General features: G+C 54.4%; 3 protein-coding genes across 3 annotated transcripts; 1 reads left to right on the top strand and 2 right to left on the bottom strand.

Annotated features, from left to right (window-relative positions):
- Window positions 1-823: 823 nt before the first annotated feature.
- On the bottom strand, window positions 824-3385 carry INS49_000748 (uncharacterized protein; the record flags this gene model as incomplete). Its single annotated transcript, XM_043161584.1, has 4 exons — window positions 824-2380; window positions 2433-2488; window positions 2554-3316; window positions 3383-3385. 4 exons carry the CDS (start codon window positions 3383-3385, stop codon window positions 824-826), a joined length of 2379 nt encoding a protein of 792 aa, XP_043030090.1.
- Window positions 3386-5699: 2314 nt separating this feature from the next.
- On the top strand, window positions 5700-6026 carry INS49_000747 (uncharacterized protein; the record flags this gene model as incomplete). Its single annotated transcript, XM_043161583.1, has 2 exons — window positions 5700-5749; window positions 5864-6026. 2 exons carry the CDS (start codon window positions 5700-5702, stop codon window positions 6024-6026), a joined length of 213 nt encoding a protein of 70 aa, XP_043030089.1.
- Window positions 6027-6858: 832 nt separating this feature from the next.
- Window positions 6859-10679, bottom strand: INS49_000746 (uncharacterized protein; the record flags this gene model as incomplete). The annotated part of the gene is made up of 4 exons (XM_043161582.1): window positions 6859-8758; window positions 8816-8884; window positions 8937-9008; window positions 9103-10679. 4 exons carry the CDS (start codon window positions 10677-10679, stop codon window positions 6859-6861), a joined length of 3618 nt encoding a protein of 1205 aa, XP_043030088.1.
- Between the last annotated feature and the right edge of the window lie 2863 nt (window positions 10680-13542).

Here is a 13542-nt window from a genome sequence, read left to right as displayed (position 1 = left end):
CCACGACAGGTGCCGGGAAGGAGGATTGCTTGAGGACACTAGGGAGGGATACAACTGTTGCCGTGTCCCAGTCCATAGCTTCAGTCAATCCAGGCACATTCTTGACGATATCAGGTGCGGAGTACTATGCGTTTGTGGAATATTGTGTGCGCCCAATTTGTCCCAGTGATTCTGAGTTCGGTATGACATGCTGGAGTCTTAAACACTTAAGACTTGACAGTATGTTCTCATAGGATGCAACTACGATAACATAGTTCTATACACTGTGGTATGAGCGGTAGAGATTCGCAAAAGGGGTACCTCCTCTAGGACCCCCCCTCTTAGGCCTCGAGCCGTCAACTTGTTCTTGCTCGACAAAAATACGGTCACCAGACTTGTTCTCATCAAGACATCAATATCATTCGTTCTCTTATGTTCTCCTAGAGACAACATCACATAACGAGAAAGCCTCTCCGTCCCTGATCTACCATCACAATATTTCCCAGCGGTTTCATGGCCCCCTTCCGGCCTTTTGGTATCATGCGTGCACACTTTGGCGTCCCACCAAATCATCAGATCGTGCCATCTTTCCCGAACGAAAAAGCGTAAGTCGTGTGTAGGGGGCTTATTGCCCTTGGACCCAGCTAGCCACTCCGAGGTTGGGAGCCGCCGTCGTGACATCGGTCCCTCGTAAAAGCGCCGCAGACAGTATCGTGATAGTACTGTTCGTGTACCCCGGAAAGCATGCTTCGTTCATTCTGCCGACGCTCGTGCCCTCCTGTGGTAACTCCTGCGAGCTCCTTATTCGTCCGTCTTGTACATAGAATGCGATCTAGCCGACAGCTCAGCCATCCCGTGGCCGCTGGCCCGCCGCCTCAGCAACTTCAGCACGCGAGATGATCTCCATGTGGTCCTCATCCTCATCATCGTCGCCGCCGTCCTCAACCGACAAGTCAGACTCCACAAAATCCTCGCTGTCGTCGTCGTCGTCATCGTCGTCTTGGAGACCACCACAACCCGCCAAGCCGTCGTCGGCGCCATCCTGAGAGCTCTCGACGTAGTCCGCCAGGGCCTGGCCTCGCGACTGATGCGCGGCAGGGAGGGCGAATTCGGCCTCGGCAACGTCGGCACTCATGGCGTCGTCCGTGAAGCGCTCCGAGGCGAGCGATTCGGAGGGCGTCAAGACGCGGTTGCGGTCGAAGACGGTCGAGATGCCGTCCTGAACGACGACCGACCCCACGACGGTGCTCGTGCCGTCGTCGGACTGGATGGCCATATCATCCATCCCCCCGACGACGGAGTCGGACACGCTGGGCACGGTGATGCCGGTGTGGTAACTCGGGCCAGGGCCGGTGGGGCCGAGCTCGGCCTCCGGGATTTCGGACTCGTACACGGTCTCGTCCTCGAACCTGAGGTAGTCCATCTCTTTCTCGCTGAGGCTCAGGACCATGTGCTGCGTGATGCTGTAGCCGAACTCGTTGTCGGGCCGCTGGGCAAAGGACGCAGCGTATGCTGACAGGTTACTGACGGCGTGCTCGAAAAGGCGTTTGTAGAAACCCTGGTCATACTCGTCAAAGACATCTGGGTAAGGGCGGCCGCGGAGAATCAGATTTCTCTTCTTGGCATCCTCAAACGCTATGGAGAAGGCCGACGCGGCGTCGTAGGCTTCCTGCGTGCCGAAGAGGTCTGTGATGAACAGATCGCGCATTTCAAGCCACACGAAAGGGCACAATGCGCGTTGATACTTGTTCAGGCCGGTGTAGACAGCAGAAAAGGAGTGGGAAGTTGCCAAGTCTCTCTTGGAAACCAGGTAGGACAGCCCCATCTCGCTCATATCCCACCTCGACTTTGCCGCATGACTGAAGAACTTCTCTCGCGTGACCATGTTTGGTGGCTTGGTGGAAGCCTTGTCGACACATTTTGTGACCACCCTGAGAATGACAGCCCGAATGCTGTCCAAGAGCGCGTTGTAAGTCCTGCGATGGGGCAGTGACAAATCACTGGGAATCACCTGGTCAAGCAGAGTGAGCTGGTTCCACTCGGGAACATCCAGGATAGCCAAAGCATCGGGGCCGCAGATGTCATCAATCGCTTGCCTGTACCTCTCCGCCATGGCAACGCCGGCATGCTCCACCATCTGCATGACCATGTCTGTCTGCTCAGTACCGGAGATACAGCCTGAGCTGCGCCGACCGAATATGGTGGTATTCTTCCGAGCCTGTTCACCACGAACGTGGTCGCCGGCAATAACAAGCGCGTGCTCGTTGACCAGGATTCGGAAAGCGGCAAAAGCGAGGACAGGTGCCCTGATGATGCTGGCGATACGCAGTGTCTCTTCTGGTAGGATCTCAACGAAAATGTAGTTGTTTCCGGCGTTGAACCATGTCACAACATGATCGCGCTGCATCATCGTTAGGCATTACTTCATAAGCGCAGAGTGTTGTTGTACTTACGATGAGGTCGTAGTTTGTCATTTCAAACATGCTGAAGAGTCCCACCAGCGTCCACACTGTTGATGTGCATTAGCATCTGTCCACCAGGGAGAGGGCCGCGTCCATCGATGGGCACACTTACTTCGAGGCGCAGAGTCGATCTGGAGGTCACCATTCGCAAGCGACCGAAACAGCCTCAAGACGTTCGCACCCTGGCGGACCTGACAGAAATCGTCGATACCGCGGTGATCCTCGAGGGACCAGGTCTCGGTGTCGAGCAGAAACGCGGAAAAGTTCAATCCATCAAGATGCTGCTGACACTGTATCTCGAGAGGTGGTGATGGGATTGGATATGCAGTGTCGTATCCCTCGTTGCAATGGCAAGCATCATCATGTCCTGCAACAGCCTCAAGAGAAGCACCAAAAGCTGAGGCCCGATACCAGAGCTTGATGCCCGGAGTCAGTGAGAGAAGTTGCAAGGCAATAGTGTAGTCATCCTCCTCGCCCGAAGGTGACAGGTCCAGAACGTGAGTGACACCATTGGGTAGAGTTCCAGCCTCTCTCTTGGCCCGGCGCTGGTGTGATTCGCTGTTCAGGCGGTCCTCTAGCTTGGAAGACCCTGTGTTGAGCACCTGATCACGCGTCAAGATGACACGGGCTGTGTTGAAAGTGGACTTCTGACAGCTCTGCTTAGATATGAAGGCGGGGAAGGACACCAGCACGAGCACGTCGCCGGCCTCGTTGCCCTGCAACGACTGCTGCGTTTTGTACAGGTCACTGTTGTGGGCCTGCTTGGCAACGAGGTTGCGCTCGAGCTCGTCGTTCACGAAGCTGAGGTGTGAGTTCTGGAGCGCTTCGTCCAGCTGCTGCGGATTCACCGACCTAGAGAGTCTTGAAGACTGGTCCTGTTGTCATGGCATCAGCAACCTTGAGCACCAACAGAGCGAATCGAGGGCAAGGCGTTTACAGACCATATTGGTTTCTGCCACGCACTTATTGGGTCGAGCTTGCAGAATTAATTCAGTCAACGGTGACTACAAGAGTTAGTTAACTGCGATGGGCACAGTATCGGGTGGGTGACTAGGGAGTGAGCAAAATGCGGTCCAGTCTGTGTGCAGCTGGAGGGAAAGCTGTACGGTGCCAGGGCTGTATCAATTGAGCGGAACAAAAATGCTGGGAGAGCTTTCTCCAAGGCCGCAGGCATCAGTTTCCTGTTTCGACACATACTTGAGGCCCAGACCATCCTGATGCAGCAACCAGCGTTGGGCTTGCGCGTTCACAAAGACAATGGACGTCGCCTAGCGACGGAGCCTGACACTCCCAGGGGAGGGGTTGAGGGACACGGTCAGGTTAAACAGCAGCCTGGGAGCAATTCTCACCTGCTTCCACTGCTCCCATTCCATGGTTGGTGCTTTGTGCTGGCTTGTATGAGGCTTACTGGCAGTGACAGAACCTTACGTGTTCAGGTTAATACTTCTTGCCTTTTTCAAGGCATCTGGTCATTCGTACAGTTTCGCAAACAACAACTGGGTACCTCCAGGAGATTGCGCCAGGTGTTTTAGAGGCTTCAAGCCCAGCTAACAAGAAGAGTGTGGATGAGATTAATGAATGTTCGAGACTGTATCAACGTTCAGAACTAATTGTCCATCAAGCACAGTCAACTTTGAAAGGCCTCCAGACACAGAACAAAGGCAGTGACGCGAGGTGGTCGGTGAGGCTGACTGTGGCACCCAAGGCAGCAGCTCACACTGCCCCACGCTAGAGCCGCACGGGAACGGTGGATGGTGCAGTGTAGGTGCTTTTGCAGAGGCAGGACCAGAGGCAAACCAGGGTGGTGAGCCGTGCCGCAGCAGCGCAGATTGGTGCTACCAAGCAGATGGACGGAGGGGCATCACATGAGGTCGAGACGTCCCAATCAACGGGAGCATCAGAGGCAGGCATCCTCCTCTGGCCAAACCATATGCCCCAGTGCTGTACCCCCAGACCTTGGCTCTCATATTGAACATGATGGGTTTCAATTAGAGAATCCATTCAGATTTTATGACAAAACAGTAAGCTCTTCATTTTGTGAATGATTACTAGCATGGATATGCTAAAGGAAAAAAAAAAAAAAAAAAAAAGGCAGGTAATATGAAGCTTGAGTAAGGGTACGTGTATGAATTGAATGATTTACTTAGACGGCAACCGCTCGGCTGGGAAAGGGGACATGACCGGGAAAACGGGGTTAGACTCGGCAACTTATCGGGTCCTATCGGATGCGAGCCCCACTGCGAGCCCACCCTCCATGACGCCCTAGGCACATACCGAAGCACAGTGACACCCTCCTTAAAGTTGTACTTGTATAGGACCCCTGGGGTGGCAAGTGGTTGAGATTCCTGGGTGTACAACCTCCACAGCTACTCAATAATAGGACAGATGCTCAAGAAGAGGGAATGCAACTACTGCAATCTATCCTAGCTATGTCCTCCAGGGGATCGCAGCAGGAGGCCTACCGATGTCTCACCCTGACAGCCTGCCCGAGTTTATGCAGAGGCAGCTAAGCTCCAGGTGCTCCAAACTTAGTTCCCCACAGTTCTTCCCGGCCAGAGGCATGGACATGCGTTACTCACAGATCAACAGTCCTTCTGGGGATATTGACATCAGTCTCGCCACCATTCTCAGGCTAGTTGCTGTCAGCACGTTAGTAGTAGTGCTCTCAGTCTTCACCATCAACGAGAGACGACCCAGTCATGGGAGTTAATAGGGTAATGAAGGCATAACGGAAAGAAGGGGGATATGCTCTTACAAGGCATCAGGAGCAGCCAGGTAGACAGGCCATACGCCACAAACCTCGAACGATGTTTACGACAGGGATCCATCGCAGGGACAGCCTTCGATAGTCCGGGCAGCTCCATTTCTCTCCAGTTTCTCCCCGCATATCAGTGCCATCCAAGGAATCAGCAGAGTCATTACGACAACGATGGGTCCCCAGAATGGAAATATGTCGCGTGTCTAACGTCAAGCTGCCTTCCCAGTCCCCACTTCCCCAACAAAATCGTACCCGTTGTGATTATTTAGACCCCAGACCGTGCCGCCCCTCGCAGGCATCGGGACAGACCGCTTAGATCTTGTCTCTTGCATACCACACCTTTGACATTTGCCTCTGAACATATTCTCGTATCAGCTTGCTACCTAGTTACCAACTATAGCCAGCAGGTACAAGGCCGGACGTTCAACACGCTCGACCATCACCGCAACTACCACTCTTCGCATCCCTTGCCCCTCTCGCTCCAACCCAATACGAATACCATGGATCACGCCAGGAACAACCTGCACCGCGGCGCTCCCCGGGCATTTCCGTGAGTACAACCCGTAGCGGCCCTCTCACCACTACACAGGTCCCCAGAATCCACAAAACCCACACCCAAAGGAAGAGAAAAAGCACGAAGAACTAACAAGACCCGCTCCCCAAGGTCGCGCCACCCCCGCCTCGCACTCTTCGCCCTGACAGCTGCCGGCGTGGCCCTGGGCATCAAGTACCAGTCCGACAACCTGGCCAAGAACGAGAGGGCGCAGAGGTCGACGAACGACCCCAACTACTACGTCTCTGTCGACAGGTCCGGCGGTGGCGTCTAGAGGACCAGGGCACTGAGGATTTTAAAGACAAACAGAAAATAAGAAAAGAATCATGTGAGCGCATTTAAGAAGAGAGCGAGCGGAGAGCATAAATCGGGATAAAGAAATCCATCCGCAGGGTACGGCGCAAGGATATTATACCTAGATACCTTCCACAACGGCAGCGGCGCCTATGCAAGGTGTAGCAGCATAAGCCACAAGGGGGGGGGGGGTTGGCGTTGTATAACGAGCCGAAGAGACATTGTTCAAGCAACTCCAAGACAGCATTGGCGTGTCACATACATTTACTCACGATCATTGACCGGGATGGGCGTTTGAACTGGTCCAAGGAGGGAAACGGGTTTGCTGTAAAATTACAGAATAATTAAAGTATATCAACAGCACTTAGCATGTCACGAGACTCGTGATGCATATTGTTGTGCACGTCATGTGGTAGCAAGACAAGCAGAATGCATCACATTTCCTCGTTTCTCTGCGCTGCTGAATGCTACCCTCTCAAATGCCAAACAGGTCAAATCATACACGATGAGCTCAACTCAGACCAGAAAAGAAAGAGGCCCGGTTCAAACATGCCAGTACTAAAAAATGCAAAATGAAGAAATAAGGAAGAAAAAAACGCCATGTCACTATCTCCCCTGGCCATACCGAACAGCACCGGTTCTATGCACACGGACGATGTCTCGAAACCAAAATAGCCATTAGCATGCGCGTTGCGTGAATAAGAGCAAACGGAAACACACTGTAGAACGCCGATTCGTATGCAAGCCCTCCTGTACAGTTGCTCCAAAATGGGCCAGCGTCTCTTGATAAACATTGTCTCCGGCATTACCTCTCAATAGGAGCTCCCTTTCCGGGTGATGCTCGGCCGCCGCACGTCGGCCTCGGCATCGCCGTCGGACTCAGAGTCCTCATTGTCCCGCCTCGTCTCAACCTCTTTGCCCTTCCCCTTGTAGTCACCGCCAAAAGTCGACTCAACGGGTGACCTCAGTATCACACTGTTGCGGTTGGACTTGTTCCCTCCCCGTCGGCTTCCAGGCCGCGATCCGCTGGCCTTGCCGACCGAGTTGGCTTTGGAGCCTCTCCCGCTAGTTCGAGCGCCACCAGTGGCGGCGCCATTCCTGCCCGCAGTCTCGAATATCGTGTGTGTCCTAACGCCGTCGCCCTCACCATCCCAGACGATTGAGCCGCCTTCACTCGCTGAGTTGCGCGCGGTGGACGGCATGGCGCTCGATCGCTGCAGTCCTCTCATCTCTTTAACCATATCTGAGAAACCTTCTTCCAGCGTTTTCATCCTCGCCAATACCAACCGACTCATCCGGTCTCGATCGTTGTCACGTTCCCGCTGCGCTTTGTCGGTGACGCGGGGACCGCCAGGCGTGATCATACCGGTTGCCATGGCCATCTGCGTGACAAAGCTGGACGGGACGCCTCCGAATGCGTCGTCTGCGCCAACGCCGGCGAGATCTGACTGGATTTCGAGGAGATCAGAGGAAGACATGCGACGGGTCTTCCCTGGTCGGCGTGGTTGCGGATCAGCGGTCATGCCAGTGAAGCGGCTGATGAGGGGAGCTGTGTGCATATTGTCGCGAGGCGGCATGATTGGCCTGGGACGGGTAGAGCCAAGATTGGCAGGGCGCCGCGGCGACTTGTGCCTGGGGCTCTCGGCTGGCGTTGGACGACCGCTTAGAGGCCGGGAACGAGACTTCGTATGTGGGCTTGAAGACGAATCATCGTCTTTGGGCGGCAGGCGGCCACTTTTGGGTGGGTTGAAGAGAATCGTATTCGAGGACAAAGTGCGGTTATGCATGCCTGACCGTTTCGGGGGAGGCGGTGCTAGCTGGTGTGCAGGTGACCGGTTCGAAGAGCCAAGCGAAGTTGAGATGATGCGGTTGTTGAATCGAGTGGCGAGGGGGGTTGTGAAATAGTCATCATCGTCCTCGACCCGGGATCTCGTGATGCTTCGTCGACTGGGAACAGTTGGCGCCTCATCTTCATCTTCGTCATTGGTGACAAGCTCATCATCCGCATCTTGATCCTTCAATATTCTGCGCTCCACGTGATCCCTCCGATCCATGCCATCCAGGGCTCCGTCCACCGTCGACATGAGTTCTGCCGGGTCGCTCATAATCGACCTGACTTCGGAAAGATGCCGGAGTCTCACCGGCGTTCTTTCTTTGCTTCCGTTGAGCTTTCGTTGCCAATCCTGTTGTGCACGACCGTCAATAGTCGACAAGTTGTTTGGCGATTCAGGTATGGTCTCATTCCTGTCCATCCAATTCCTGACGGCGTTTTGAGTCCTCTTGCGCTCGTGCATCCTCTGGGTGCGCAGGGAGGCAAAGTCAGGCGTTCTTCGGAAAACTTCCTCCAAAGCACGATCCTGTTGAAACCCGGCAACCGAACCCTCTCGGATGCGGATGGTGGGGCTGAACAGTGACGACCTGCCCACGGGGTTCATGGACAGTGCCCGGGCCCGACTCCTTTCCGGGTGCTCGACGAAATCGGTCGGTTCGAACATCGAAGGGGAGAGAATGTATTTCTCGTACAAGAATATGCAGAACAAGAGTGGGAAGTGTGTGATCTTGATGATGGTTCGGTTCAGCCACACGAAGTGACGCAGAGGCATGAAGTACCGGAACGGCATCAACATCCACGCAAAGATGTTGCCAGGAGCAACATAGGAGAAGAGGGACTGATCCTTCACCATGGCAATTGTATTGATGGCGAAGAGAAACCTAGTGTACCTTCGTTAGCTCTACGTCCACACTTCTCCTTGTCTTGTGGCAGCTTACTGATGCTCCTCTTTCGCGTTCGAAGCAATCGACATGAACGAGTTGGTCAATACAGTAATGAGGATGGTACTATCAATCTGGTCAGCGAGTACCAGGCAGTCAGGGTCTAGGCAAGACTTACACCACCACAAAATGACAAATAATCAGGAATAGTACCATCAGCGTTCTGTCAAGCCAACTGTACGAGGGCCAGCTAAATGTTCACTGTCAGCATTGAGGCTCGAATGATTCACGGCGTGCTTTAAGCAGAGCCCTAGGTGTGTATCTCAGGAGGAAGGTAGACTCACACGTCCCAAGCCGCCGGAGTGAAGCCCATGAGGATTTGGAATATCTTGTATGCCACCTCAGCAGCGTCTGCTTTGGTGTTTGTGAGGAAGAAAACGAAGAAGCCACTGCACGAAATGAAGATTAACACGAAGATTGCCGCCAGATCAACGCTCATGATTCTCATTGCCAGAAGAATTTGAGAGAAGTAGGGGTAGTGATCGAGGACCGAAAATATCCGTGGCAGCAGTAGGACCGCATTCGCAGCTAGCACATCGTAGGCATCTACGCCGTGATGTGAGTCGACCAGAAACACCGTGTAAATGCGCATGCAGTAGTATATAATCAACAGCACGAGAATGCCCAAGTCGAAAATGTTCCAGAAGCTCATGATGTACAATGAGAAGCCTTGCTCGGTGAAGCCGACAAGCTCGTCCATCATGAAGCCAGCACTCCAGAACCAGAACACCAACTCTAGGCTGGTGATGCGGTCGGACCTCTGAACAAGAACTGCCAAGAAGAGACAGATCAAGATGGCCAGAGAGCAGGTGGAGAAGAACTGCCTGTAGCGCGGCACACGAAGTCTGGAAAGTTTGAGCAAAGACGCGTTGCGCGGGTCATATAGAGACACCGTCCGCCTGGCTGGCAGTAGATCCGTGCCGGCGGGTTTCGGAGGCTCCAGTCCCTTTTGAAATCGGAGAAGTGGTGTCCTCTCATTTTCTCGCCGCTGTGGACTGCGCCCTCGGTAGGAAGCGATTGACTCCCTCAGATTCTGTCGGTGCAGATTGTCTGCTGAGGAGTAGAAACTGATCGCGCCGTTCCATATCGCTTCAAGTTGTTGCACGACAAGCGGATGCGCCAGAAAGTGCTTGGCAGAAGCACGTATGGCAACCTCGAGGGTTGAGGTCCTCGCTGCAGCCTGCTTTGGCTTTCCATCTCGAGGGGTAAGGGGCGTCTGTACACCTGGCGCTCCGGGCATCCCCTGCAAAGGGTAGAAATCATAAGACAGAGCATCGATAAGCTCCCTGGTGGTGTAGTCTTTGAGGAGCTTTATGGCGAGAAGCTCGCAGACCTTCGCCCTGGTGCTACTGGTCCCCGCGTTCCCTGGGTTGAGTTGGCCCTCCTTGGCAAACTGCAGGCAATTGGCCATGAGCGCGTAGATGGTAGCCCTCGAAAAATGTTGGGTCCGGATCTGCTGCTGCATGGGCTTGACCAGGAACTGTGAGACCTGGGGTGACCTCAGCTGGTCCCAAGTCAGGGCTGTCTCGGTCCTAGACTGGACTATCATCCGGATTGTGTGGGTGACATTGTAGACCGGCAGGGAATCGAGGTGAGACTCGGAGAAGAGAGGTAGCACCGTGCCGGATGGGCGTCTCCCACCGCGATCCTCATCATTTGGGGAGTCGTCATTATCGTTTGCGTCGTCGTCGTCTTCTTCGTCTTCGTCATCATCGTCGGCTTCTGTGAAATCGGCGGTGGCGTGTCTCGTCCGGGAGTAGGGTCGGCGCTCGTCCTCGGTCTCATCGTCCCCACCACGGCGACTGCTCCTGAGTGACTGGAACAGGTTCGTGAATGGCAGCATCCTCCTCCTGGCGGGCATGTTGTGGCCCGCTCTATCCATCAGTCCTCCATGAAAATATCGTATGCCTCAGTCACGGGTATGGGGTCGTCGGCTGCCTCGTGGTACTGGTTATGGGAATGTTCCGTAGCCGGCTAGAATTTTTGGGGTTTGGGGGCGCAGAGAAACGCGTAGGATTCACAGCTTCAAGCCGGGTGCAGGTCGGTCATACAAGCTATGTATGTCTTGGGGGCGCGATTGCTAGAACAGCATCGAGCTTATCAGTGAAGCAATGGGAGAATTATGAGTTCGCGGCAGTTGCAGCACCAGCAACAGCAGCAGCAAGAGGAGGAGGTGATATTGTTGACAGGAAGGAATGCGCGCGCAGCAGCAGCGCGATGCCCAGGACTGGGAGGTTCAAAAGCTGGACGGGGAGCCCCAGCCCCAGCAAGTAGCTGTCGTAATGATGCCAGGGAAGGTTGCCAGGATGATTGCATACCTGGGTAGCACTTTCCCAGACCAGCTGATTCAGGAGCAAAAGGCCGTGCAGGCAGGCGCAAGAGTGGGATCCGATGCGGCTCAGCAGAGTGTCGAGTCCCACTTGGTGCTGATGTGCAGCCCAGTTCCAAGGTTTCAACGACACCAACACGCCCAGACCGGGTGAAATCTCTTTTTTGGCTTGCGCGATGTGGATAGTATTGGTCAATCGAACAGTGGCATGTCTAATGGAATGAGACGGCTCCCTGCCGATGTGCCTTGCCTGGGCTTGGACGATGTGCAATGATGCAGCCCACCGCACCGTTTCTGCCGTCTGCAAGTCCCATGCAGCCCTCGACTGTCCCTTATCTATCCACATATTTGCCGCATTCCCCAGATCCGCATGACCTCGAGTGGGCCGATACGCTGCGAGATGGGATGAGTAGCTGTTTCTCGACCGCCCCCTCATTGGACAGGCGCCCTGGAACAGCATCATGTTGACCACACCATTAATGACGGCCGTGCCACTGGCTGGGGCGGCGGTGAGCCGAGTCGACGGCGTCAAATGGTGGACGGTCAGCCGCTGCAACTGCAACCTTGCAAACGGCCTGAGTGGTCCTTCGCTAATCTGAGGATGGACACTGCAGCTGATAGGTCAGGTTCTCAGTCGACCTGCCCGGCCTGCCTGCGCGCCCGAGAGAAGTCCTGGAAATTGCTGTCCGTCCCAACTTCATACCTCTGGGCAACGACCGAGCCCTGTGTAGGTTTCTCAGAGCGCTGTGTTCCAGGCGGGTCTCGAACGAGCCTTTGTGCTTCAACAGTGCATCTTTGCCAGATCAATCGAGGTAACCTTATTGTTCACTCTCCCCATCACATCGCGCCATGTTCGCACATCCCACAGGATCATCCATGGGCTAATCGCTCTGCCGGGCTCGTTGCTCCGCACCCCCTTCCTGCAGCGGCTTGCGACATTGCAACCCCTTAGCTCCACACCGACAGGCCGCCCGCATCATGTTGCATCACATGCGCCGCTATCGCTTGTAGATTGGTCTCGTCCATTAGCTGGGAGTAGAGTTACGAAACGTCGTCGGTCAAGACGAGGTGAGGCCCGCCCTGGCATGGCAAGACTGATGACACCTGCATGTTTTCTCCCACATCTCGACACCACGGCAATTGTTGGATGGACCGGGCGAGCGCACTCCAATTTCCAAGGTCTGACAACGTGCTTCATTGCCAGGCAATTACAAACGTTGCCCAAGTCACTGGCAGGTGAGCCACAATGACCTCTGTGGCATAACCTCCCATGGGAAACCTCCTATGGGGAAAGCCCGTGCAGAACAACGCCCTATGCGAAAACATCTTATGGAATAACCTCGTAACGGGACACACTCCTATGGGACACTCTGCTTTGGGACACTCGCCAAGAGGATAGGAGGATAACCTCCCACAAGATGACCTCCAGTGGGCCATCTAAAGTCTAGTGGGATACCAGTGTTCTGACTAACAATTGCCACACAAATTCTGGCTTGCCACAGCAAAGTCAAGCGAAATCAGTAAGAATCAGAGGATTGATTGCTGAGGCGAACTAGTCTGACTGTAGTCTGCATAGGCGGTGAACAAATTTTCTGATGTGGTGTGTGCAGAGGGGGGTGTGTGTGTGTTTGTTTGTGCTAATCCCAAACCGTGGGGGTCCAGGCGGTCATGTCATGCACATGTGAGAATGCTTGCTGGGCCAATCATCCAAGCCCAATCGCCCAGCAGGGACTTGGTATAAGTTGTCAGTTGGAGGCAGAGAGAGGACAGGTCCCGACGTGCGGTTCTCGATCTCATGCTGGAGACTCAAGCAACAGATGGCAGGTGTAACACTGCCTTGCATGGGCACCATCAGCTCCGGATCCGAAGCTCTGGGCCGGACGGGTCGGAGCGTGAGCCGGAAGTGTACCTATGTCATCATCTCTTGGGTGTCCGGTATGCTTGGAATCCTCCACACATCGAGACTCGGCACCCGTCAACATGTCGAATAGCAAGGCCTGGGCAATTCGATCCTCTAACGACAGTTGACACTCATGGTATTGTATATACACGTATCGAGCAATCACACCCTTCCGACCTGTCAAGATCCGCCATCTTGGATTCATGTCACATGGGTACTCCGATACCAGCACACGCTATTGCAAAGACAAGGGCCAGGGGCATCTTCTTTCCCATCACAAGGCCGGTGAATGCAAGATATCAGGTCAATGGTCTGTGTGCGCTGAACGGAACTTCCCATCTCTCGTGACTCACATGATCTTGGAGCGCCACGTTGGTTTTGGTTAGGAATAACACAATAATAAATATTCACTCGACACGGCTATTTGGCCAAAATCCCGATCCGGGCTAGGTGCCCCAGGATCTCGAGTCTTGACAAGCAGGGATACGCGATTCA

Source organism: Diaporthe citri (genome assembly GCF_014595645.1).
Source record: "Diaporthe citri strain NFHF-8-4 chromosome Unknown scaffold_1, whole genome shotgun sequence".
NCBI lineage: Eukaryota > Fungi > Ascomycota > Sordariomycetes > Diaporthales > Diaporthaceae > Diaporthe > Diaporthe citri.
This window is presented reverse-complemented; position numbering and strand designations above follow the sequence as displayed.